The sequence below is a fragment of the Pan troglodytes genome, chromosome 10, assembly GCF_028858775.2.
Source record: "Pan troglodytes isolate AG18354 chromosome 10, NHGRI_mPanTro3-v2.0_pri, whole genome shotgun sequence".
Lineage (NCBI taxonomy): Eukaryota > Metazoa > Chordata > Mammalia > Primates > Hominidae > Pan > Pan troglodytes.
The window spans coordinates 114,493,781-114,521,750 of NC_072408.2; the positions used below are offsets into that span (position 1 = coordinate 114,493,781).

Consider the following 27,970-nt stretch of genomic DNA (forward strand, 5'->3'; position numbering starts at 1 on the left):
GCAGTTTTCCCAGGTGTAAAACGGAAATAAGACTTCCCACAAAGGGGTAAGTAATCACGTGATACGGCACTCAAAACAGCGCCTTCAACATAAGTAAGCCCTTTGTGTTTGCCAAGACTAAATCACTACCGCATACTTAGTATATAATTGGTGCTAAATGTTTTTTTCTCACTTCTTTTTTTTTGGTGCTAAATGTTTTAAGGTGAGAAAGTAACATTTAGGGATGTAATGAAATGTAATGGTGGGATCTCCGTGAAACGACAAATTCATTTTGGAGAAAGCTTTTTAAAAAACGCAAACCACAAACCTCTGCCATTTGTCAGCCTGAAGTCTACGGAACTGCAAGCAAAATAAAGATTGGTGAAACTTTGCTTTTGACTGACCCCTACAGTCCCAAATATTTTCTTGGCCTTTACAAAGCCCGCAGGCATCGTCACATGCAGTCCTGAAAAGCCTTTTCTCTATACTTCACACAGCCCAGACCAGCCCACGTGGATTCCTCGCCCGGCTGCTTCCGCTTCCATTTTGTCCCCTCCTATTTCTCATTCGGCGCCTCAGAATGACGTCTGAAATGAGCGCCGACGCTGCCCAAACAGGAGCCTGCGCATGCGCTCTGCCCTGGCAGCGGCCCCGTGCAGAGCCCTGAGCGTGTGGCAGCAGTGCGGTCGTGGTCCCTCCCTATGCGGCCTGGTTTCTAGCGTGACACGCCTTTGACTTGAGGACCATGAACCGCAGCCGCCAGGTGACGTGCGTGGCCTGGGTCCGCTGCGGCGTGGCCAAAGAGACACCAGACAAGGTGAGGCCTGGTCGCTGGGAGACAAGGGGAGCAGCGTCTTTACGGCACGGCGGGTCCGCCCAGCTGGGGGAACGTGGACCCGGAACTCGGGGCGTTGGCTGGTGCGACTGGCTGGGGTGAGGGCGGCTTTGCCCGGATTGTCGCGACTAGAGCTGCAGTTCAGAAGGTCTGGTTCGCCTGAGCCTGGAGAGTCAAGGGCCGCGCCTCCTCACTGTTCCCACCCTCAAGCCCAGCCCCACTCCCAAATTCGCACGCACATGGACTTAGCGGGCCGGAAAGGGGTGGGCTGCTGTTTTTGGTGGGTAATACCCCAAAAGGCTTTTTGACAACACCACAGCTTCACTAGCACCCAAGTGCATTTTCAAGCATAACTGGGAAGAGAGCATGAAAACTCCACTTTCCACTCTTGTGCTCCGTGTCTGAAGGAGTGAGGATGAATGTGGTGTAGAAAAACTGGTGTGGAGGCTAAGATGTCGTGAGGCTGGGAGATGAATAGGGAATTTCTTGCAGTAATCCAAGTGAGATGTTGATGGTAGCAGGGAGGATGAGAGGTAAATGTCTAACACAGGAAAAACCTACAAGAGTTGGAGACTAAGACTGTAGCAGAGGTGACGATTACTTAAGTAATTTCCTCATTGGATACTAAGTGCTTTCTGTAGGCTAGGCATTGTTCAGGGTCCTGGGATAGGCATGAACAAAATAGAAAAAGTCCCGCCGGGCGCGGTGGCTCACGCCTGTAATCCCAGCACTTTGGGAGGCCAAGGCGGGCGGATCACGAGGTCAGGAGATCGAGAGCATCCTGGCTAACACGGTGAAACCCCGTCTCTACTAAAAATCCAAAAAATTAGCCGGGTGTGGTGGTGGATGCCTGTAGTCCCAGCTACTCGGGAGGCTGAGGCAGGAGAATGGCGTGAACCCGGGAGGCGGAGCTTGCAGTGAGCCGAGATCGCGCCACTGCACTCCAGCCTGGGCAACAGAGTGAGACTCCGTCTCAAAAAAAAAAAAAAAATAGAAAAAGACCCTGCCTTTATGGAGTCGACATGTGCACATATAGTATGTCAGTGGGAGTTAAGTTCTACCAAACAGTAAAAGGGGTTGATTTGAATGTAATTGACCAAGATAATGATGATGGTGATAGGAATGTGATTGGCTTGGACATGGAGTTAACTGGAATGACGGATTGGAGTAGTCCCAGTAGTTGTAAATTCCACCTGGGAACAGACTGTTTTATTTACTGTTTCTCCAAGGTTTGGTTGATGGTAGGCACTCGGTGTTACATTTATAGAATAGGGACAGAAAATTATTTCATATAAAAATTGTTGGAGGAAACAGTTATTAAAAAGAGACATATAGCTTTTCAAATACTTGAAGACTGATTTCCAAATGAATCTACAAATTGAAAATCTCACACTTGGGGAGGTTCAAAAAATACTGATGTTTATGTCCCACTCCCAAGTATTGTGTTGTAATTAGCCTGGAGTGTAGCCTAAATTATTTAAGATTCCCTAGGTGATTCTAATGTACAGATAAGTCTGGGAACCACTATTTGAAGAGTTTATAGGAAAAAGAGATTGAATTTATGAAATCCCAGAAAGGAAAACTTGGACCAAATAAGAGAAATTGGACAAGCCAGTTGCGGTGGCTCGTGCCTGTAATCCTAGTCATTCAGGAAGCTGAGGTGGGAGGATCGCATGAGCCCAGGAGTTCACAGCTGCAGGGAGCTGTGACCATGCCACATCTCTTAAAAATTAAAATTAAGGCCGGGCACGGTGGCTCACGCCTGTAATCCCAGCACTTTGGGAGCCCGAGGCAGGTGGATCATTTGAGGTCAGGAGTTCCAGACCAGCCTGGCCAACATGGTGAAACCCAGTCTCTACCAAAATACAAAAATTACCTGGGCATGGTGGCACGTGCCTGTAATCCCAGCTGCTCAAGAGGCTAAGGCAGGAGAATCGCTTGAACCCGGGAGGCGGAGGTTGCAGTGAGCTGAGATGGCGCCATTGCTCTTCAGCCTGGGCAACAGAGCGAGACTCCGTCTCAAAAAAAAAAAAAAAGAACAGTGGACTCATGTAACGGTGATTTGTTAAGGAATGCCCACAGGGAAGAGAGGGAGAGGTGCCCTAGACAGAGTCAGAGATGGTTGGAAGAAAACCAGACGAGTACCACACAGCCACTTTATCAAAACCAGTCTTTGGGGTTTTAAGACTGAGAGGTGGAGTAGAATGAGCACGATTTTTGAAGTTTCAGGTAGTGAGAGATCTTAATTGTAAGAATCTATAAAATCTATATTTTTAAATATAGAGTCTGGATTGATGTTTGATTCTTATCTTGATGACATTGCTTGGCGTTACATTTTACATTTGTTTGCAAACTACTTTTTAATTCAAATAATTTGATGATTTCCTTACACATATTGTAATGAAATCTTTGCTCTCTTACAGGTAGAGCTGAGTAAAGAAGAAGTAAAACGCCTCATTGCTGAGGCAAAGGAGAAATTGCAGTAAGTTTAGGACCAGATGAAATCTATATCTTAAATGATGATGACCATGTGGTCTTGTTATTAGAAGGTACCATTTGGGTGATTCTCTTTTTCTTTCTGTGCTCATAGAGAAGAAGGTGGTGGCAGTGATGAAGAGGAGACAGGCAGTCCTTCAGAAGATGGCATGCAGAGTGCACGCACCCAGGCACGCCCAAGAGAGCCCCTGGAGGATGGTGACCCAGAGGATGACAGGACGCTTGATGATGATGAGCTGGCTGAGTACGACTTAGATAAATATGATGAGGAAGGTGACCCAGGTTAGTTTATCCACTTCTGATGGTTTGTAATTACAAGCTCAATATGTTGGATCATGTTTGTGGTGTTCCAAAGCTTTACTCTTAGATTTTATTGTTCTTGACATCAGTAAGATAATCTGGTTGAAGACTTGGGCAGACAGCATGATTCCTAAACTAGTTTAGAAGATAAACTCTAACCCACTAAGATACAAATCTAGGATCTAAAAAAAAAAGTACTGTGTATTTTATTGCATATATCAGGTTTAATAATCTGTAACCCACTTGTGAGTTTTTGTATGCAGTTATAATGCTATGGTGTGCTTGAACTTATATCCATATACCTTTTCCTCAACTGCAGTCAGTCTTCTCACAATACAGTAGTCCCCCCTTATCCACGGTTTTGCTTTCTTCGGTTTCAGTTAGCCGCAGTCAATTGCAGTCTGAAAATAAGTAAAGTACAGTATTTTGGGAGAGATGACTTTCACATAACTTTTATTACAGTATATTATCATAATTATTTGATTCCTAGGTACATATAGGAAAAACATCATGTATATAAGGTTTGGTACTATCTGTGGTTTTAGACCACCACTGAGGGTCTTGGAATGTATCCCCCGTGGATGAGGGGGGACTACTGCATGCATTTTGAGATGCTGTTCTTGGAGATAATTAGAAAAAGAGGCCAGGTGCGCGTGACTCACGCCTGTAATCCCAGCACTTTGGGAGGCCGAGGCAGGTGGATCACTTGAGGTCAGGAGTTCAAGACCAGCCGGGCCAACATGGCGAAACCCTGTCTCTACTAAAAATACAAAACTTAGCCAGGCGTGGTGGCGCACATCTGTAATCCCAGCTACTTGGGAGGCTGAGGCAGGAGAATCACTTGAACCTGGGAGGCGGAGGTTGCAGTGAGCCAAGATCATGCCACTGCACTCCAGCCTGGGTGACACAGTGGGACTCCATCTCAAAAAGAAAAAATCATGGGTGGGAAGAGAAAAAGGAAATAGAACAGAAGACAGATTAGAAGTAGAAGTTTGTATAGAAAGCCTCGTGGGGAATAAAGTGAGCTGAGATGACAACTACCTATATTGCTCTTATGGGGAAAGTAGGTATAACGATAAATGGAAAAGGAGCTGACAAAAGCTGACAAAGCTCACTTTGTTTCTTTTGGAATGTGCTACCCTAGGTGGCACTAACTCCTAATCTTGGGGTTTGAGAAATAGGCATTTGGCACACTGAGCAGGTTAAGTAAGTTATTTATTTAACTTGTAAATCCCAGTTAGTCTGCATATTTGGGAGCTGAAGGGACTCCTGACAGCTAGAATCAGCTACTCCCAAGTTATAAAATCAAAATGTAGATGATCGGAAACAAAAATTAACTCTTAATACAAATGTTATCTGCAACAAAGTAAAATCACAACTACCTGTTAAATCACAACTACCTGTTAAATTGATGGTTAAAATATTACATAAGACATAGCAGAGCTGAGCGTGGTGGCTCATGTCTAATCCCAGCTACTTGGGAGGCTGAGGCAGCAGGATCGCTCAAGCCCAGGAGTTCAAGGCTGCAGTGAACTATGATCACACTGCATTCCATCCTGGATGACAGACACCATGTCTAAATAATAAAAACGTTTAAAAAAGTTATAATCAGGCAGTTAAAAATATCAGTATCTGTTAGAATATCATTGAAATGCTGAGTAAAATAATATACTTTTTGTGTGTGTGTGAGACGGAGTCTTGCTCTGTTGCCCAGGCTAGAGTGCTGTAGTGCGATCTCGGCTCACTGCAGCCTCCGACTCCCTAATTCAAGCAATTTTCCTGCCTTAGCCTCCCGAATGCTGGGATTACAGGCACATGCCACCACGCCCAGCTAATTTTCGTGTTTTTAGTAGAGACAGGGTTTCACCATGTTGGCCGGGATGGTCTCAATCTCCTGACCTCATGATCCGCCTGCCTCGGCCTGAAAAACTCCAGCAATGGGGAGAGGGAGAGTCAAAAATGACATTGAGGAAATAGTGTTAACTGTTAAAGCAAGGTAATTCAAGGTTCGTGATGCCCTCTCCACTTGTGTTCATTTTTCAAAATTTCTATAATACAACATTAAAAAAAAAATCAGACATGTACGGGTTGATGGTGAGCACTGTGGGGTATCTGGAAGAGCAGTGTAGTTGGAGTGTGGAAAGAATGGGACATGAGACATGGTCTGTGTTGGGCACAGGAAGATCAGTAAACAACAGACAGGCAATGAGAAATGAGTAAGTAGGCTCTGGGTGGAGATGGGATTGACCAAAGTCAATTAGCTGTCTTGTCCTGGATGCCTCAGGCAGGGCATGTTTGAGCACAGTAGATAACATTGTGGAGGCAGAACTGAGCCAAGTAAGAGGAAGATTCAGTGGAATGTGACAAACTATAGGAAGCCTTTAGTGCCAGAGCAATATTGAGCTTGACCTGATGTATGTGATGATACAGCCTGGAAAAAGACCCAAAGGAGGGGAAATGCTCGGCAAGTTGATCTGCATGAGTGAGGCACAGAGAAGGTGGATGGGAAGTTGCTGGGAAGTCTGGAAGAAAGACTTAATTGGGTCCCAGTAAACTTAGAATACCAGGCTTAGCAATCTGTGTGTTCTCTGTGCGAGAGGAAATCATTAAAGGTTTTTGAGCATGGAACACATAATAATGGAACATACACTTTAGGAAGTTAACTCTGGCAACAGTGGAGAACAGGTTGGCAGATAGGGTGAATCTCTTAGAGGAGCAGAAACTTAAGATAAATTAGGCCAGAAGCAATGAGGGCCTGGCTTGGGGCACTAGGAATGAGGAGGAGGACATGGAAGAAAGGGATTGCAGAGGTAGCTGGGAGTTTAGCATCATCCTAGTGGATGAACTCTCTTCCAGAATTGGTACGTCTGGTTTCCATCTTATTATCGCTGGTGTACCTCTTTTCTTTCAGGCAAGAAGTAACCCTGATTTCCTCACTCCATCTGAATTGAATTTTATTGTCATTTATCCATTTTTCCATCTAGATGTTCATTCCTCCTTTTTCCTCATTCCCTTGGCCATCTGTCCTATGGATTACTATTAACTTCATTTTTCATTATCTGCAGTACTTAGAAAGGAATCATTACCTCCATTTACCAGCGGCACACAGCTGGTGAAAGACGGTGCTGAGTTTTGACCACTCTCTGGCTCTAAAGCCTTCATTCTTTTCACTGCATCTTTTCTATAGATACAGTCCAGCAGAGGATAGTTTTTTCTATTGGACTCTGGGTTATTGGCTCCAACCTTGTTAGGGACAGAGTGCCATAGAAATACAGAGAAACAAATAACCCAGCCTGGAGAGATGGCATTCAGAATCAGCTGTTTCTCGTGTAGCAGAAATTGCTTTCTCTGTTGCATATCAGATGTTTAAGACCTATCAGTCCTGCCTCCTTAAAGTGGCTTCCTCTAACAATTCAGTGTATCTTCCTTTTCCTGAGTTATCCTTTGTTACCATCGTAGATGTGCCATAAAAGAATAATTTAAGTTCAGTGGAAAAAGCATACTGCATTTCTTTTTTCATATGCTAATAAGGCATATTAGCATATCAGAACACATGCAGTAGAGCAACCTGGTTAATTTTTTGAAACCTGTCATTTCTCAATTTTATTTGACCAGGCAACCCTTGTTTATTGTGTTGATTTCAGTGTTTCAGGGTCATTTTATTTCCAGGTCCTCAAGGCTGCCTCTCTGTATCACCTTCAATCATGAATGCAGGGAGCTAGCTAGAGAATCTCAAGAGAGTTCTCATATTTTCTAAAAGGGTCTAATTCTCTGATACAATTCTTTCATTGGAAGATTGTGAATTCCAAGACTGTCTGAAATCCATTCCAAAGGTCAAATACAAAAATGGCTTTTAAATTCCTGCTGCTGCTTACGTAGTTTCCTTTCCCAACTCTAGATGATCCAGAGTTAGTTATAAAATAGATGGTTGCATCTACGTCCAAGAATGGATGTCATAGAAAATATGTTTTTGTCAAGATGACTATTTTATTATTGTAGTTTGTCAATTTTTCTTACAGATGCTGAGACTCTTGGTGAATCTCTCTTGGGTCTTACAGTCTACGGGAGTAATGATCAAGATCCTTATGTTACTCTGAAAGATACAGTAAGTATTTACATCTTTTTTCTGATTATGCTCTTAAGTGTTCAAAAAACCTTACTGGCTCTCTGCTTCTAGTCAATGACGTTTTTTTCCTCTCACTTAGGAACAATATGAACGTGAAGATTTCTTGATTAAGCCCAGTGATAATCTTATAGTTTGTGGCCGAGCTGAACAGGACCAGTGCAATTTAGAGGTGCATGGTAAGTGATAAATCCCTTACTAAAATATTTTCTAAGTGATGGTAAAATAATAAGTGAAATAGTTACCTTTTCATTTTTAGGTGCCAGATCCTATTGTATCTCATTTAAGTTGGTTACATAGTTAACTTTTACACAGGTGGCCAATTTCTTGGTTATTGTTCTGGGTATGTGTAGTCCAGTACATCACTTTGGTATCTGAATTTTCTATGGAAATAAGTCCCCTGGAAATTTTTCATAGGGGTGTTTTTTTTTGTTTTTATATATAAATAGGGTCTCACTGTGTTGCCCAGGCTGTCTCGAACTCCTGGGCTGAAGCAATCCTGCTTTGGCCTCCCAAAGTGCTGGGTGCTGGATTACAGGTGTGAGCCACCACACCTGGCCTCATAGAGGTTTTTAATCTTTTATTTAAATGTGATTGCCTGTTTTTCACTCCTCTCCTACTCCTGCTATAAAAAACCTCGAAGTAAAATTATATATAAAAATACAAGGCTGGGTGCGGTGTCTCACACCTGTAATCCCAGCACTTTGGGAGGCTGAGGTGGGAGGATTGCTTGAGCCCATGAGTTCTAGGCTACAGTGAGCTGTGATTCTGTGTTTGTTCCACTGTACTCCAGCCTGGGTGACAAAGACCCATCTCTAGGGGAGAAAAAAATGTATAATCCCATTTCCCTGAGTTAATAACTTGCCACCTTGGTTTTTTACTCAATTTTTTTTTTCTGGCTACTTTTTCTGTATGTGGATTATACTGGATAGACAGGTTTTTCTCATGTTTTTTAAATAGAGTTATTTCAGATATTTCCCCTTTGCAAAACATTTTATTTTCTTCATAATAATTCAACACAAAGGGACACGTTTCTTTTTTGGAACCAAAACATCTTGATCACCTTTCCTACTTAAGGAATATTTGTATCAAAGCCAGAAGCGAATGCTTTGCAGTAATCAGAAGTAGGCATGAAAATAGGAATTTTTAAATCATATTTTTAAATGTTGTTTTTGATTTAATATTAATTGAATGGCTTGCCTCACTTTGGTATTTTTAATGTAAAATATGTTTTTTATATGCTAAAAGTAGACTTCCACAATGTCTGGAGCACTCTGCCTACAGATTCTCCCTTTTGTTTTTCTTGTCCCTTCCACTGTGCTCATATCCTCCGACAAGTCCATCCTTGCCCGATACTCTCCTCCCCCAGCAGTCTTCAGATCGTCTTGAAACTTTGAAGATTCAAAGAGATTATTAGGCTGATAAGTCCTTTTGTTATAGGAAACACAGTTGCACAGCTTGAAAAAATAAAACCCTTAGGCTTAATGTTTATCGGCATCTTCTAGGTTGCTTCATCATGGCTTCCGTTGATTAGCTTGGATTTCTGTTAACTCTTCAGAATCTTTAAGGCTGTCCGTGGGAAGCCTATAGATTAGGCCCATTTTATCTCATGGCTCATTGTGATCTGTTTATGCATAGCAGGCACTTTAATGTGAAATTATTCTTTCTAACTCTTGATATCTTTGAACTTTTACATATTTCAAATGAAAACCATTTGTTTACTTTGCTTTTAAGACCAATTCTAATTTCAAAAAATTGAGACCCTATTAGAGTTTTTTTTGTCATCATCGATTTTTTTATGCATTCTTACCTGAGAACTTAACAGTCATTCCTTTGAACTCAGGATCAAAGAGGAGCTGAGAAAGAAGTTAAAGCTGTTATATTTCCATTTCCTTCTCAGTTAGGTTATTATAGATATACTTTATTATTTGGGTTTGGAAGGAACCTCCAAATTGCCCAGTATGTCTGTGCAAGAATAACTTCAAATTTATATTCTAAAACTGATCTGAATATTGATCTCACGTGGTTAAGAGTATGTTTTAAAGTATTATTACCAGTTGCTGGGCGTAGTGACTCACGCCTGTAATCCCAGCAATTTGGGAGGCCAAGGCGGGTGGATCACGAGGTCAGGAGATCAAGACCATCCTGGCTAACACTGTAAAACCCAGTCTCTACTAAAAATACAAAAAAAAAAAAAAAAAAAAAATTCAGCCAGGCGTGGTGGCGGGCGCCTGTAGTCCCAGCTACTCGGGAGGCTGAGGCAGGAGAATGGCGTGAACCTGGGAGGCGGGGCTTGCAGTGGGCCAAGATCATGCCACTGCACTCCAACCTGGGCGACAGAGCAAGACTCCGTCTCAAAAAAAAAAAAAAAAATTATTACCAATTTTATGTAAAATGTAAGCTGAGTATATTGAACATGGTTGAGGTTTTTGTAGAACCACAGTCTAATGATTTTGAATGTGAATTCTCATCATAGGGATGTGATAGAGCATTACACAAATCTGCTAATCCCAGGATCTATTCCAGAAGCAGCAATCTGAGGAATTAAAAATAAAATCCTTAACTTATTATATATTTACCTCCTTCTTAATACAAAGCATATGGGGAGGGGTTCTGATTAGTGGGTTCTGTTTTATCAGTGTTTCACTGTGTAATTTTTAAAAGACTTCTTACTCATTGATTTTACAGTGTTTTTGCTGCTTAACATTACAGCTGCGAATGTTAAGGAGCTGTTAGTTGCCATATTCCAAAAGGATGTCCTCAGGAGCTTTGTTTACATTGTTCATCTTCATAAACCTTTTTAAAAAATATTAAGAGTAATTTTTGATAAGCATTTAGATTTCCAAATATGAATTATTTCTCTCCCGTGCTATTTTTGGTTTGTTCTTTTTGACTTATAATCAGCTAGACCATTAAAAGATAAAATAATAACTACTTCTTGTAGTTATGAACATTATGAACTTATGAACATTTGTTTTCTATGAATGACCTAGAAGACAGGACCATTTATCTGACAAGGATGCAGGTGGAGTATCAGATGTCAGTGTTCATTTTCTCCTGTGGGGTATGCCACAAGATGGCACTATATTAGACATGCAGAATTTTTGCCTAGTCATGATATTGGAATCTTTTTTTTTTTTTTTTTTTTTTTTGAGATAGAGTCTCACTATGTCTCCCAGGCTGGAGTGCAGTGGTGCGATCTCAGCTCACTGCAACCTCCACCTCCCAGGTTCAAGCTATTCTCCTGTCTCAGCCTCCCTAGTAGCTGGGACTACAGGCACATACCACCGCACCCAGCTAATTTTTGTATTTTGAGTAGAGACGAGGTTTCATTGTGTTGGCCAGGCTAGTCTCGAACTCCTGACCTCAAGTGATCCGCCTACATTGGCCTCCCAAAGTATTGGGATTACAGGCGTGAGCCACCACGCCCAGCCTGGAATCGCTTTATAATATCAGATGTCTCACTTTAAAGCACATGGCTCACGTACATTTAATAGAATTTGTTTTTTTTAGTGGGATGTGATTTTTGATGACTTACTCTGATGCATTAAAGTCTCTTTTCCCAATCTTTTCAGTTTATAATCAAGAAGAAGACTCTTTTTATGTACACCATGATATACTCTTGTCTGCATATCCTCTGAGTGTGGAATGGCTGAATTTTGATCCTAGCCCAGATGATTCTACTGGTAATTAGAAAACTTAAAGTTGTTCAGTGATTTCCAGTCTTATGTATTTTCTCCTAGCTCCATAAATTATGTATTCTCTTCAATGTTTTCAGAATTGTTGCTGATATTTTCTGAAGTTACTGTTATTTTATGAAGTTATAGAGTTCTTAACACACCATCACTTTATTGTTTGAGGTCCATAAATCCGCAGACTTTAGGTAGGCTAAGGAGGTAGCTGCTCTACTACAGGCTGAAGGACAGGGCCTGAAGCCTTTCGGACTGTAGAACTGTAAAGGTCCCATAAAGACTCAGTATAAATGGCCTGATATGTGAGATGTTACCAGCTAGAGTTCAGTGGCATAACCTGTTTTAGAAAACATAAGCTAAAACCGAAATGAAGAGGCTTGTCACAAGTAATTAGGTTTTCATGTTAGTCTTTGTAACCACATCTGCACACTATTAGTTGCCCCCGTCCGTACTTTTTAATAAAGGTAAACAACTGATTATACTGTCTTACGTCTTGTTTGAACACCTTGTTCACATTCATGATCTGATCTGATCTGATCTTCATCCCCACAGCACCCCATGAAGGAGGAAGGGAGGAGGGTTATTCTCGTTATATAAATGAAAACACTGGGGCCAAGAGATTGAGCCTTTCCTACTCAAATTGTGGCCCAAAGACCAGCAGCAGCACAGCATGGTTATCACCTGTGACCTAGTTAGAAATGCCCACCCAGAACCACCTGAAATACAATCTGCATTTGTAACATTCAGATGCCGCATATGCATATAAGTTTGAGAAGCACTGCTCTAAAGCATTTTTCAGTTAATCTACAGTGTAATGTATTTGATTAGAAGTTCTGTATGTCTTTTTTTGTGTAATCATACATGCATTGTTTCCTCCCATAGGAAATTACATTGCTGTAGGAAACATGACCCCTGTTATTGAAGTGTGGGACCTTGATATAGTGGACTCTTTAGAGCCAGTCTTCACACTCGGAAGTAAACTTTCAAAAAAGAAGAAAAAGAAAGGAAAGAAGGTAAAGAAGTTAATAAATATTTAAACTCTAATGACAGGTAAGTTTACTCGGGAGTAGGGGTGAAGGGTAAGAACGTACACTTTTTCAATCAGGTATTCTTGGTGAGATGGGGTAGGTAGTTATGAAATTATTGTAATTTTTAGTTTTGAAAAGGCCATCCAAAGAAAACTTATTTCTGATTGCATAAAACCTCCATTATCATGTTGTTCTTTCTTACACAAAACTAGTTCAAAGCTAGTATATTAATATGAATGAATAGCTACTATAGATGAAGGACTTTCGGATTATGAGCCTCCTCCAAATACAGTAGCTATTTATACAGATATACCAACCTTGAACTTTAAAAAAATTTCTGTTATCATGTTGAATTCTAATTATCCATGTATTAACTCCTGCAGCTTTTAAAATCGTTAGGTTTTATGAGGGTTGGGAGCTATATTGATACTTGTATAATTACAGTACCTAGATTAAGAACTGCTAGGCCAGGCCACGCACGTGGCTCACTTCTGTAATCCCAGCAGTTTAGGAGGCTGAGGCGGGTGGATCACCTGAGGTCAGGAGTTCGAGACCAGCCTGGCCAACATGGTGAAACCCTGTCTCTACTAAATATACAAAAATTAGCCAGGCATGGTGGTGTGTTCCTGTAATCCCAGCTACTTGGGAGGCTGAGGCAGGAGAATCACTTGAACCTGGGAGGCAGAGGTTGCAGTGAGCTCACACCTCTGCACTCCAGCCTGTGTGACAGAGCGGGACTCTGTCTCAAGGGAAAAAAAAGAACTGCTAGGCCAGTCATAGTAGCTCACGCCTATAGTCCTAGCACTTTGGGAGGCCAATGTGGGAGGAGTGCTTGAGCCCAGGAGGTTGAGGTTGCAGTGAGCCATGATTGTGTGCCACTGCACTCCAACCTGGGTGACAGAGCGAGATTTTGTCTCTAAAAAAATAAACTACTATAGTTTCTTCCCTGTTCCTTGTAATGAAATTTTTTTCTTTATTTTTCTTTTTTAAAGAGGTAAGGTCTTGCTCTGTCTCCCAAGACTGGAGTGCAGTGGCACGATTATAGTTCACTGCAGCCTGAAACGCCTAGGCTCAAGAGATCTGGGATTCTCCTGCCTCAGCTTCCCGAGTAGCTGGGACTATAGGCTTATGCCGCCATGCCTGGCTAAGTTTTGACTTTTTTGTAAAGACAGAGTTTCGCTATGTTGCCTGGGCTGGTCTCGAACTCCCGGCCTCAAGCGATGTTCCCACGTTAGCTTCCCAAGGTCCTGGGATTACAGTGTGGGCCGCTGCACCCAGCCCCTGTAATGAAATTAATCATGAGTCTCTAACAGGGAGACAAGGTTTTATTTATTTTATTCTTCAAAAGTTTATATAATATTAAAACAATAGGTTGGGTGCAGTAGCTCACACCTGTAATCCCAACACTTTGGGAGGCCGAGAGTGGATCATGAGGTCAGGAGTTCCTGACCACCCTGGCCAACGTGGCAAAACCCTGTCTCCACAAAAAATATAAAAATTAGCTGGGCATGGTGGCATGCGCGTGTAATCCCAGCTACTTGAGAGGCTGAGGCAGGAGAATCGCTTGAACCCAGGAGGTGGAGGTTGCAGTGAGCTGAGATCGTGCAACTGCACTCTAGCCAGGGCAACAGACCAAGACTCCGTCTCAAAACAAAACAAAATAATCTTAAGGTTTAAAGAATTTTGCAGATTAATATATTCAGTTTTATTATGAGGGGGACTTTAATACAAAAAATAATTAAAACAATTATTACAGAGTTCCTCAGCAGAAGGGCATACCGATGCTGTCCTTGACCTTTCATGGAATAAGCTAATCAGGTAAAAAGAAATAACATTTGAATGATTGTAAAAGACTGTAGCCATTGTGATCTTACCTCATGCCTACACTCATCTCATTATTTGTGCTGTGGACCTTTGTGTCTATCTTCCTTTCTTGTAGGATGCCCTGCTTGCAGGCAGGAGCTCTGTCATCTGTTTCTTTGCATCCTCCAGGTCACCTGCCAGCTCATCACTGTGGGTGCTCATTGCATGTTTGGTGACCAAGTGCCCTCTCTCCACCACCACTGGAAAAAAACAGGGTGTTTGGCAGTGCCCATGGTGCAATAGGATTGTGTTTCTTCCCAGGAGACATTTTTCTCTGTTTAGTTTTCACATCTCACCACATACTCTTTTATTCTTTTTTCTTTAAATTATGGCAAAATACATATAACATAAAAGTTAACGCTTGTATTAGTCTGTTTTCATGCTGCTAATATAGACATACTCGAGGCTGGGTAATATGTAAAGGAAAGAGGTTTAATTGATTCACAGTTCTGTATGGCTGGGGAGGCCTCACAGTTATGGCAGAAAGCAAATGAGGAGCAAAGTCATGTCTTATATAGTGGCAGGCAGGAGAAAGGGCATGTGCAGAGGAACTCTCCTTTATAAAACCATCAGATCTCGTGAGACCCATTCACTATCATGAGAACAGCACAGGAAAGACCTGTCACCATGATTCAATTACCTTCCACCTGGTCCTTCCCACAACACATGGGAATTATGGGAGCTACAATTCAAGATGAGATTTGGGTGGGGACATAGCCAAATCCTATCACCATTTTTACCATTTTTAAGTGTGCAGTTCAGTGGCTTTCAGTACATTCACAGAGTTGTGCAACCATCACCACAATGCATCTCCAGAACATTTTCATCTCCATACTGCAGCTCTGCCCTTTAAACACTGACTCCCCATTTCCCCCACCCCCAGCCCTGGCAACCACCACTCCACTTTCTGTCTCCATGAATTTGACTAAGCATCTCATATGAATGGAATCATACAGACTTACTTCTTTGCGACTGGCTTATTTGACTTAATGTCTTCAGGTTCAGTCATGTTCCAATAAGTGTCAGAGTTTCTTCCTTTTTAAGGCTAAATAATATTCCATTGTATGTAATGTATGTTACCCGTTCAATTACGTGTGGTCATCTGGATTGCTTCTTCTGCCTTTTGGATACTGTGAATAATGCTGCTATGAATGTGGGTGTACAAATATTCAAGTCCCTGCTTTCAGTTGTTTTGAGTATGTACCCAGAAGTGTTATTACTGAATCTTATGGTAATTCTATTTTTAATTTTTTGAGGAGCCACCATATTATTTTCCATAATGGCTGCACCATTTTACATTTTCACCAGCAATGCACACAAGGGCTCTAGTGTCTCCAAAATTTGTTATTTTCTGTTTTTCATAATAGCCATCCTAATGGGTATGAAGTGGTATGTCATCGCGGTTTTAATTTGCATTTCCCCCCCTTTTTTTAAGGTAAGATGGGGGTCTAACTATGTTGCTAAAGCTGGTCTCAAATTCTTGGGCTCAAGCAATCCCCCCGCCTCAGCTTCCCAAGTCACTTGGAGTACAGGGGCTTGCCACCACACCTGGCTTAATCTGCATTTCTTAACAATTAGTGATGTTGAGCATCTTTGTTTTGTGCTTATTGGCCATTTGTGTATCTTCTTTGGGAGAAATGTTTTTCAAGTCCTTTGCTTACTTTTTTTTTGAGACAGGGCCTCACTCTGTCACCCAGGCTGGAGTGCAGTGGCACAGTCACTGCTCACTGTAGTCTTGACCTTCTGGGGCTCAGGTGATCCTCCCACCTCAGCCTCCCAAAGTGCTGGGATAACAGGCATGAGCCACCAAGCCTGGCCTCCCTCTGCCTGTTTTTTGTGTTTGATGTTGAATTTTTGGAGTTCTCATATATTCTGAATACTAACTCCTACTACCAAATACATGATTTGCAAATATTCTATTCTGTGGGTTGTTTTTTAACTTTCTTGGTGCTATCATTTGCAGCACAGGTTTTTCATGTGATGTTGTCTACTTTATTTCTTTTGTTGTTCATGCTTTTGATGTTGTATCTAACAAACCATCGCTTAAGTCAGGGTCATGAAGGTTTACATGTATGTTTTCTTCTGAGAGTTTTATAGTATTAGCTCTTACATTGAAGTCCATGATCCATTTTGAGTTTTTTTTGTGTGTATGGTGTGAGGTAGGGGTCCAACTTCATTCTTTTTCATGAGGATGATTCATTTGTCCCTGAACCATTTGTTTTTGTTTTGTTTGAGACAGGGTCTTACTCTGTCACCCAGGCTGGAGTGAGTGGTGTGATCTCAGCTCACTGCACCCCCCACCTCTGGGGTTCAAGTGATTCTCCTGCCTCAGCCTCCTGAGTAGCTGGGATTACTGATGCATGCCACCATGCCTGGCTAATTTTTGTATTTTTAATAGAGACAGGGTTTCACCATGTAGGCCAGGCTTGTCTCAAACTCCGGACCTCAAGTGATCTGCCTGCCTCTGCCTTGCAAAGTGCTGGGATTATAGGCATGAGCCACCGTGCCCAGCCCCATTTGTTAAGACTTTTTTCCCCATTGAACATTTAATTACCTTAGTACCCTTGTCAAAAACCAGTGACTATAAATGTTTATTTCTGGACTGTTAGTTGTAGTCCATTAATCTGTATGTCCTTATGCCAGTAGCACATTGTTGTGATTGCTGTAGATTTTCAGTAAGTTTTGATGCCAGGAAGTATGAGCTTGCCAACTTTGTTCTTTTTTTCAGTACTATTTTGGCTATTCTAGGTTCCTTGCATTTTTAGAATCAGCTTGTCACTTTTTTTTTAAGTCTAATACTAATAATAGTAGTACATCCTGTTTTGTTTTGTTTTGAGACAGAGTCTCACTCTGTTGCTCAGGCTGGAGTCCAGTGATGTGATCTTGGTTCACTGCAACCTCCGCTTTTTGGGTTCAAGCTATTCTCGTGCCTCAGCCTCCTGAGTAACTGGGATTACAGGCGTGCGCCACCATGCCCAGCTAATTTTTTATATTTATAGAGAAGGGGTTTCACCATGTTGGCCAGGCTGGTCTTGAACTCCTGACCTCAAGTGATCCACGTGCCTCAGCCTCCCAAAGTGCTGGGATTACAGGTGTGAGCCACTGTGCCTGGCTGTGAATCAGCTTGTCACTTTCTGTAAAAAGAAAGAAAAAAGTCAGAGATTTTGAAAGAGATTGGTTGAATCTGTAGATCAGTTTATAGCTCCATCTGTAGATGTAATATTTCCATATTAACACTATTAAGTCTTCTAATACATGAACATGGGGTTTCTTTCCACTTATTTAGATACTCTTGTTTCCTTTCATAATCTTCGGTAGTTTTCATTATGTAAGTCTTACATTTCTTTTGTTAAATTTATTCCTAAGTATTTTATTCTTTCTGATGCTATTGTAAATGCAATCCTTTTCTCATATTTAATGCTCTTGACTTTTAAAAGATTACCTGATTGGATTCTTCCCTTTCTCAGAAATGTTTTAGCAAGTGCATCAGCTGACAACACTGTAATTCTGTGGGATATGTCCTTGGGGAAACCAGCAGCTAGCCTCGCTGTACACACAGACAAGGTATGGTGATTTAGTTGATCACAGCGGTTCTTAAAAATCGGACACAAATATTGGCTAAAAATAATCCCAAACGTTTATATATGGCTTTGAAAATAATTTTATCTGGCTTGCAGCGTGCTTTCACATGTTATCTCTTAGGATTTTCACAAAGCCCTGTGTGGTAGGTATAATGCCCATCTTAAGAGATGAAAAAATGGGTACAGAAAGGTACGGTTACTAGGAACATTAGTGCCCTGTAACATATTTATAGAGGCTCCTAAAAAAGGATGAGGTCTGTCAGTCACAATGGTAACACCCATTACTGTGTTATTCCCCAGGAATCTAATGCAGATTATTTTGGGACTTCTGGAGCATGGGGAATTCACCAGATGGGTTTGACTACTTCCCTTTTTCTTCTGAGTATCTTCTAACATTTGAGGGACTAAATATTCTGCCAAACAGTTTGGGGAAACTACATTTTCTTTAAGTGCCAGCCTTTATGTGGGAGCATGGTTTGCCCTTTGATTATGCAGTACATTTATGTTTCTTTTGTTTACTGTATTTCAGAGGGAAGCATTTATAGAAATACTGTCAAATAGATTCTTACCACATGTTAGGTAATTTTACGAAAAGCAAACCAACAGAGATCTCTGCATTTATGTTTCCTCCCTTTAGGTCCAAACACTGCAGTTTCATCCATTTGAAGCACAGACTCTGATTTCTGGCTCATATGATAAGTAAGAAAGCACAGCAAGAATGATTGCTACTCTGTTTTTATCCTCTAGAAGTCATTTTAAAAGTATCACTTGGTACCCAGGCAGAATGTATCCTTGAGGCCACCTTTATGTTTAAATTATTTGCACTACTTATTTTTCCTTTTAACTCTGGTCCTTTCAGTCTACAAGGGAACATGATTCTGTCATAATAATATAACTGTAGGAACTAGCAACTTCTTTGGCTTTTAGAGGCTGTACTTTGCCTTTATGGGAAGAATTTCCATGTCACATGACAGAGGGCATGGATATAGGGAGACGTGAAGAACTGGGGCCACTGTGGTCAACCACGGGGTTTATAGCTCATATCAGTGCTCCTTTTTACAGATTGGGTCTACAGGTAGGAGAAACAGATAGTAGAAGCCAAAACCAACTTTGCAGTCTGTATTTTCATTTCTTATCCTCTTGAAGCATGATTTGTTTACATTTCTTGTGATTCACGCAGAATTACAAAAGTGCATCCCTTGCTTCCCCTAACACGATAAACTGCTTATGGAGAGTAAGTGTGCCTAAGACATGAGTAACCTGGCTCTGAGCTCGGCCAGAGAAGGGGAAATTAGAAATTGTCCTGGGCTTTTGGACATAGAGAGGATTCTTCTTGCGAGTGGAAGATTTGACCTGGAGAAGGTCAAAACCACTGTAACGTTAGAGGCACCAGTGCCTTCAAGTGTTAAGATCAGAATCCACCAATTACTGAAACTCAGCTCATTTTTTTTCTACTTTATTTAGAACCTTAAAACAGGCTTTAAATGAATCTTGATTTCACAGTGCTATTTTATTACTATTTCATTATAAATAAAACATATAGGAGAATTGAACTCTTAAAACCCTAACTTTGCCTGAATGTGTCTAGGTCAGTGGCTTTGTATGACTGCCGAAGTCCAGATGAAAGCCATCGAATGTGGCGATTCAGTGGGCAGATAGAGAGAGTGACTTGGAATCACTTTTCACCTTGTCATTTTTTGGTAAGAGTACGAATGTTGTTGTTTTGCCTTTCTAGGTTGCTAATGACTTTTTAAATTCCATAGTAGAGAGAATTATCTGAAAAGCTTTTTCTGTTTTAACAGTATGAAGTATTTGGGTTTAGGGTTGAAAGCATAAGGTGTTTTTTTTTTAAATAAGAGAACGGCTCTTACTTAAAAAGCAGTGAACATGTAAATGATTTTGCTGGTTGCCGGCCATTCCAAAGTGTGCCACGTTTTATTTAATGATTTTGATCATTTTATTGTAGTGTTGTTTGAAATACTAAGCATAGTTAGTATTTTTTGTTTTTTTTAATGGCTAAATCAGTCCAAGATGATATTCTTTTCTTTAAATCCTCATGCTTAAATGGATCTCTAGTGATGAGAATGCTAACCTGTTAATTTATAGCACTATCTCCCAAATAGGAAAAAAAGTATAAGACCTCTGTCTGAATACCCTTATTATCTAAGGAGGACAATGATTTTCCACATAGCATCCAAAGATTCCACTGACATTTCAGTACATGTAAAAAGAAGAGCCCAGCTTTCATCCAGAGCAAAGATTAATTAAATTTGTTGCCCAGTTTTCCTGAAGTAAATATGTAGTGCTTTGCAAAGGTGAGAAAGTTTTTTTTTTTTTTTTTAATTTAAGTTCTAGGATACATGTGCACAACGTCCAGGTTTGTTATATATGTATACGTGTGCGATGTTGGTGTGCTGCACCCATTAACTTGTCATTTGCATTAGGTATATCTCCTAATGCTATCCCTCCCCCCTCCCCCCACCCCACGACAGGCCCCAGTGTGTGATGTTCCCCTTCCTGTGTCCAAGTGTTCTCATTGTTCAGTTCCCACCTATGAGTGAGAACATGCAATGTTTGGTTTTCTGTCCTTGCGATAGATAGTTTTCTGAGAATGATGATTTCCAGCTTCATCCATGTCCCTACAAAGGACATGAACTCATTCTTCTTTATGGCTGCATAATATTCCATGGTGTATATGTGCCACATTTTCTTAATCCAGTCTATCATTGATGGACATCTGGGTTGGTTCCAAGTCTTTGCTATCGTGAATAGTGCCACAATAAACATACGTGTGCATGTGTCTTTATAGCAGCATGATTTATAATCCTTTGGGTATATACCCAGTAATGGGATGGCTGGGTCAAATGGTATTTTTAGTTCTAGATCCTTGAGGAATCACCACACTGTCTTCCACAATGGTTGAACTAGTTTACAGTCCCACCAACAGTGTAAAAGTGTTCCTATTTCTCCACATCCTGTCCAGCACCTGTTGTTTCCTGACGTTTTAATGATCACCATTCTAACTGGTGTGAGATGGTATCTCATTGTGGTTTTGATTTGCATTTCTCTGATGGCCAGTGATGATGAGCATTTTTTCATGTGTCTGTTGGCTGCATAAATGTTTTCTTTTGAGAAGTGTGTATTCATATCCTTCGCCCACTTTTTGATGGGGTTGTTTTTTTCTTGTAAATTTGTTTGAGTTCATTGTAGATTCTGGATATTAGCCCTTTGTCAGATGAGTAGATTGCAAAAATTTTCTCCTATTCTGTAGGTTGCCTGTTCACTCTGATGGTAGTTTCTTTTGCTGTGCAGAAGCTCTTTAGTTTAATTAGATCCCATTTATCAATTTTGACTTTTGTTGCCATTGCTTTTGGTGTTTTAGACATGAAGTCCTTGTCCATGCCTATGTCCTGAATGATATTGCCTAGGTTTTCTTCTAGGGTTTTTATGGTTTTAGGTCTAACATTTAAGTCTTTAATCCATCTGGAATTAATTTTTGTATAAGCTGTAAGGAAGGGATCCAGTTTCAGCTTTCTACATATGGCTAGCCAGTTTTCCCAGCACCATTTATTAAATAGGGAATCCTTTCCCCATTTCTTGTTTTTGTCAGGTTTGTCAAAGATCAGATGATTGTAAATGTGTGGTATTATTTCTGAGGGCTCTGTTCTGTTCTATTGGTCTATATGTCTGTTTTGGTACCAGTACCATGCTGTTTTGGTTACTGTAGCCTTGTAGTATAGTTTGAAGTCAGGTAGCATGATGCCTCCACCTTTGTTCTTTTGGCTTAGGATTGTCTTGGCAATGTGGGCTCTTTTTTGGTTCTATATGAACTTTAAAGTAGTTGTTTCCAATTCTGTGAAGAAAGTCATTGGTAGCTTGATGGGGATGGCATTGAATCTATAAATTACCTTGGGCAGTATGGCTATTTTCATGATATTGATTCTTCCTATCCATGAGCATGGAATGTTCTTTCATTTGTTTGTGTCCTCTTTTATTTCGTTGAGCAGTGGTTTGTAGTTCTCCTTGAAGAGGTCCTTCACATTCCTTGTAAGTTGGATTCCTAGGTATTTTATTCTCTTTGAAGCAATTGTGAATGGGAGTTCACTCATGATTTGGCTCTCTGTTTGTCTGTTATTGGTGTATAAGAATGCTTGTGATTTTTGCACATTGATTTTGTATCCTGAGACTTTGCTGAAGTTGCTTATCAGCTTAAGGAGATTTTGGGCTGAGACAATGGGGTTTTCTAGATATACAATCATGTCATCTGCAAACAGGGACAATTTGACTTCCTCTTTTCCTAATTGAATACCCTTTATTTCTTTCTCCTGCCTGATTGCCCTGGCCAGAACTTCCAACACTGTGTTGAACAGGAGTGGTGAGAGAGGGCATCCCTGTCTTGTGCCAGTTTTCAAAGGGAGTGCTTCCAGTTTTTGCCCATTCAGTATGATATTGGCTGTGGGTTTGTCATAAACAGCTTTTATTATTTTGAGATACGTCCCATCAATACCTAATTTACTGAGAGTTTTTAGCATGAAGGGCTATTGAATTTTGTCAAAGGCCTTTTCTGCATCTATTGAGATAATCATGTGGTTTTTGTCTTTGGTTCTGTTTATATGCTGGGTTACGTTTATTGATTTGCGTATGTTGAACCAGCCTTGCATCCCAGGGATGAAGCCCACTTGATCATGGTGGATAAGCTTTTCGATGTGCTGCTGGATTCGGCTTGCCAGTATTTTATTGAGGATTTTTGCATCGATGTTCTTCAGGGATATTGGTCTAAAATTCTCTTTTTTTGTTGTGTCTCTGCCAGGCTTTGGTATCAGGGTGATGCTGGCCTCATAAAATGAGTTAGGGGGGAAAGAGTTTTTTAAAAACAGCTTTCTCAAAAGATGTGGACAATTTTAGTAAGATTCATGAAGTAATGAGTCTGAGATACTTAATCTCAATTCTGCACCATTAGTAGAGGTGCATGCTGTTCTAGCCAGGCAGCCTGAAGCCTGACTTATTTTTACAATGATCAGGAATGAAGTTCCAGTTGTACTTGAATGTTGTACTTCGGCTCTCACTCTTCAGGCATGCAACTTCCAGAGATTATTTGCTAACAAATGGTCATATATATTAGAATCCCAAATATTTAGGGAAGTGAGAGGTTAAAGTAGATGAAATGGTTCACCTGCTTCCCTCTCATCTCAAAAGAAGAGCCAAGCCTTCTCTTCCCTGGCCTAGCCGTCAGACTGCCTCAGCCGTCCTTTCTTTATCCTTTTTTCTTGTACTGGCTGTTGCCCTTGGCCTGTATACCGGCTCAGGTTTCTGTCTCCCGTTTTTGGCTCTGTATCTGTCTCTTAATTCCTTCATTTCTTCTTTCTTTCTTGACAGTGTAACAATGCACTCTAATCTGCCTTTCATTCCTAAGTTCCTTATCTGATTGAATTTCTCTGCCACACTGGTCGATTTGACTGTTGGTCACGCCTTGGTTCCTTGACACTCTTCCCTATCCCTTCTTCCCTCTCTGACCCACTTCTGTGGATGCTTCCTCAGCCTGCAACTTGAGTAGCCATGCTCACCAGGCCTGTGTTCACGTGGATGTAACTATGGCCTCTTTTCTTCTACCGCTCTAGCCCCATTCCAGACCATTCACCACAGCTTCATACTCATATCCAGTAGACATGTCAACTGAATTAGCCCATGTGAGTGCAAATTCAGGTCGTCCAAAAGTAAATGATTTCTGTCCATGTTAGTTTTTCATAAGTTCCACCAGTAAGTCATATAGCTGATTTTCACTATGACTTAGACTTTTTACCCATTGTTAGATTTTGTGACGTAGCATGACCTTGCCCATCTTTTACTCTTTCTAGGCCAGTACAGATGACGGCTTTGTATATAATTTGGATGCACGTTCAGATAAGCCAATTTTTACACTTAATGCACACAATGATGAAATCTCTGGTGAGCAAGAGTAATGCTTCATTTTTCTTAACTTATGATGAAGTAAATCTGTATTTCAAAGTGAAAGTGTCTAAACTTATCTTCCTTTAGGTCTTGATCTTAGCAGTCAAATCAAGGGCTGTCTCGTGACTGCTTCAGCTGACAAATACGTGAAGATCTGGGACATCTTAGGAGATAGGCCAAGTCTAGTTCATTCTAGGGACATGAAAATGGTAAGAATCTCCCTGGGTATCTGTTTTTTATTTATTCTGTTTCTGACCTTGTCTTTTTCCGGAACTTGTGTTGCGTGTTTTTCTGTTGGACCTATTGCATTAACAAATATGGATGTGTTGGGGAAGTGAATTTTGAGTTTAGTCAAATTTGGTGGGATTTTATGACTTAGAACACTTTGTGGGGAATTCAGTGACTGGTTCTTTTCCAACTCACATGATTAACAGTTGCTTGGTAAGGCTGGGGAGAGGGTTTTCTAGGACACAAGTGAAATGGCTTTTTTTTTTTTTTTTAAACCCTGAAATCAAGACCATCCCAAGAAACCTTGAACCTCAGGGCACCATAGCTATTAGGGTCAGTTTATGTATCTTTATCTCTTTGCATAACTAGTTCTGACTACACTGAAACAAATTACTATATAGTAGGAAAAATTTAGAAATAACCAGATTCACTCAAGAAATATTTACTGAGCACCTACTGTATGCCAACCACTAAGAAATATTTACTGAGCACCTACTGTATGCCAACCACTGAGTTATATAAGTCAGACTGCAGACACAGTAACACTGCACAGCTGTTGAAAATTGTGTATGAATAAAAATTGTGTATGAATAAATATATATAAATATAATGGAAAAACAGGTTACAGAAGCAATTTTTGTAGTACCATCTCATGCTTATTTTTAAATGCATAATTGCCTAAATGCTTACATTTAACTCTAGTAGATTATATCCCAGAACATAAACCGTGGTTACCTCCCTGAGAGATTTTCATGTATTTTTCTTGTTCATATTTTCTATAACAAATATATATTACCTATTAATAAAAATGTAAAAAAGAAAACAAAGTTTAAAAATGATTTAAACTGGCATCATTGTTATTGTTTAAAAGGACAGCTAAAGTTTCTGGAAATACATGGCACATTAGGTTTGTTAGGAAATCCCTAAGAGACAGAGTGATAACGAAGATGAGCGGCCTGAGTGGTCAGAAGTTGCAGATATCATTGTGGAAGAACCAGCATGCTGCGCTTGTCTGGCTTCATACTGTAGTAATAGCCCTTCTGACTTGACTCTGAGCTACCTTTGCAGTAGGCTTGAAAGTGAGAATCATAAGTTGGTTTTGAATAACCATTTAAATCATAGATTCTTAGAGACAACAGTGAGGATCTAGATATTAGCGCTCTCTGAAGAGACTGAAATCACCATCTTCCTGTTCTCTCTCTAGGGAGTTCTCTTCTGTTCTTCATGTTGCCCTGATTTGCCATTTATTTATGCCTTTGGAGGTCAAAAAGAAGGGCTTCGGGTCTGGGATATAAGCACAGTCTCTTCAGGTAAGGATTTTTAGTTCTCTGCACACCTCCCCCTGCCCCTGTAAAAAAAAAAAAAAGACAGGGTCTCACCATGTTGCCCAGGCTGGTCTCAAACTCCTGGCCTCAAGCAATCCTTGGTCTTCAGCCTTCTGTATAGCTGGGATTACAGGTGTGAGCCATCATGCTGGCCTCTCCTCTTTCTGAATGAGTTCTGTAAGGACTGACACAGAATGTGTGACTTGAATTGTTTCTCAGCATTTTGGCTAAGACCAAGTGCAGAATGTGTGTCCTGACTACATCAGGAAGATAGCAAAAGTAGTGTAGTCTTTTTAGGAAAGAGACAAGATCAGATGTAATTGGTAATGTTTGTTCATGTTCACAAATAAGTTTGTCTTCACACTTTTAAGTGTAGATCATTTAATGCCGAGACCAGCTCGGTTGGGTAGACCCTAACCCAGTGGCACTAGAGGAATTGAAGACACACACACAGAAATATAGAGATGTGAAGTGGGAAATCAGGGGTCTCACAGCCATTAAAGACACACACACAGAAATATAGAGATGTGAAGTGGGAAATCAGGGGTCTCACAGCCTTCAGAGCAGACAGCCCGAACAGAGATTTACCCACATATTTATTAACACCAAACTAGTCATTAGCATTGTTTCTATAGGTATTAAATTAACTAAAAGTATCCCTTATGGGAAACGAGGGATAGGCCGGATTAAAGGAATGGGTTAGGCTAGTTAACTGCAGCAGCAACATGCCCTCAAGACACAGATCGAGATCGCTCATGCTATTGTTTGTGGCTTAAGAATGCCTTTAAGCAGTTTTCCACCTTGGGCGGGCCAGACGTTCCTTGCCTTCATTCATAAACCCACAACCTTCCAGCCTGGGCGTTAGGGCCATTATGAACATGTTACAGTGCTGAAGAGATTTTGTTTATGGCCAGTTTATGGCCAGATTTTTGGGGGGCTTGCTCCCAGCAATTTAACAAATACATATCTTAAAATGGAAAGATCTTTGGGGAAAGCTGGAAAGAAATATAGCATGGTCTCAACAAACAGCCCTCTCCCCCACAGTTACCAGTGTGAATAAATCCACCGTTTGCTCAACTATAAAATTCTAGAAAATCCAACTTTCCGGAAGGGGCCACTCCTCTCCCTTCAGGGGATCCTGGCTGCTTATTTATTACTTTGAGGTAGTCTGGTGCGTTCTACAAACACAGAGATAATATATATATCTCCCCACTGTATGATTCCTGCATCCTCCCTCCCATGCAAAACAAGGATCCTGAGCTTTTTCTCTGGGTTATTCTGATGTGTGTGAGTCCTAAGTCCGAAAAGTTCTGTGCCGGTTATGATCAGTTTTAAGTGAAAGAAAAAAATAGGAAGCAATCAGAAGTAGAATAAGGCCAGGAGAGGGTCACTTATAAGGAATGGGACATCTGTTACCAAGGCGGATCAGATAAATCCAAGACATGGCAAAGAAAGTAAAGTACAAAAATAAATTGGACCATTTAAAAAAATAATTCACTTCATTCAGAACATTAACTTGGACTTCTGAGTTGGTTACTCACTTTACCATTTATAAAGTACTAAGTGCACAATTCTGCATTTTAGTGTCTTTTTATATTCTGACTTAATTTCCTGATCTGTTAGTTTCTTACCTGTTTATTTGTATTTTAGTAAATGAAGCATTTGGAAGACGAGAGAGGCTTGTTCTTGGGAGTGCAAGAAATTCATCTATTAGTGGCCCTTTTGGCAGCAGGAGCTCAGATACACCCATGGAGTCTTAATGAAGATCATCTAATTTCCTGCTTACCTTAACTGGGAATTTTAAAAAGTTGGCCTAAAAATGTTCCATGCGTGGCAGCAACCATGCAGAGTGACTGAAACACAATTCATTTCTGACTGACATTCCTTTCTGCAACTGCGGTGGCACCACAAATATCCGGTCTTTGTGCTTGCTCTTCAGATGGATGGTTTGTAAGGCTCTTGTTGCATTTCTTAAAAAAGAGTAATAAAAAGGATTTTTAAAAAGTAATTCCTTAAACATACCATCTGTCACAGTTAATCTAGATTTGTAAATAGGTAGTAATTTATAGAATTTTTAAAGCGTAAAATCCTGTAATATTAAAAGATAGGTAAACCTAGGCCTGGAAAGGTTGTTATTTGGCTAAAATTGCACAGGAGGCCACGAACAGAGGCAAGTGCCCCAGAGACTCCACTTTCATTCCTAACTAACTGTTCTCAAATTAATGCTCATGATTGAGTATTCTCAGTGCAACTCATAGAGTTTGATAAGTAAAAGTTACATGCCCCTGTTTTCCTAGCATGATATTCGCTGTTATCAAAGACAAGAGGCAGACCATTCATTCATTCTCAAAACACTGAATGCCATTCTGTGCCTAGTGCTATACAAGGCATGGGAGATTCAGTGTGAATAAGTCTTTGCTCTCCACCTAACAAGGGACAGTTTTAATTATAGATTGTCTTCCTATTAAGTATGAGTTTTAGTAGGCATTAAAAATCGTAATTAGTTTGATAATATGAGACCCAACCCTAACTTGCCAGAAGAGTAATCAGTTCATGAACCATTGATATTTC

The 27,970-nt window shown here is 40.6% G+C and overlaps 2 protein-coding genes and 1 long non-coding RNA gene across 4 annotated transcripts in view; 1 reads left to right on the forward strand and 2 right to left on the reverse strand.

The window, feature by feature from the left end:
* The first annotated feature begins 606 nt into the window (after positions 1–606).
* PWP1 (PWP1 homolog, endonuclein) lies at positions 607–27,407 on the forward strand. Its single transcript, NM_001280218.1, is given in 15 exon segments — positions 607–796; positions 3,238–3,296; positions 3,405–3,592; positions 7,630–7,715; positions 7,816–7,912; positions 11,309–11,419; positions 12,308–12,438; positions 14,210–14,271; positions 17,784–17,880; positions 18,535–18,596; positions 19,486–19,597; positions 23,753–23,843; positions 23,934–24,055; positions 25,279–25,384; positions 27,050–27,407. Coding segments are annotated over 15 exon segments (1,506 nt in total). The 5' UTR covers positions 607–724; the 3' UTR covers positions 27,160–27,407.
* Positions 16,892–25,583, reverse strand: LOC129136682 (uncharacterized). The gene is made up of 2 exons (XR_008538566.2): positions 25,454–25,583; positions 16,892–17,450 (listed from the first exon to the last, which is right to left on the reverse strand). It is a non-coding gene; the product is annotated as an uncharacterized LOC129136682 (long non-coding RNA).
* PRDM4 (PR/SET domain 4) overlaps positions 27,186–27,970 on the reverse strand; it is a 48,865-nt gene continuing 48,080 nt past the window's right edge. For both annotated transcript variants that reach the window (XR_008538565.2, XR_008538564.2), the window contains exon 13: positions 27,186–27,369. The gene's annotated coding sequence lies outside the window, so the exon portion shown is untranslated. The remainder of the gene's footprint in view (positions 27,370–27,970) is intronic.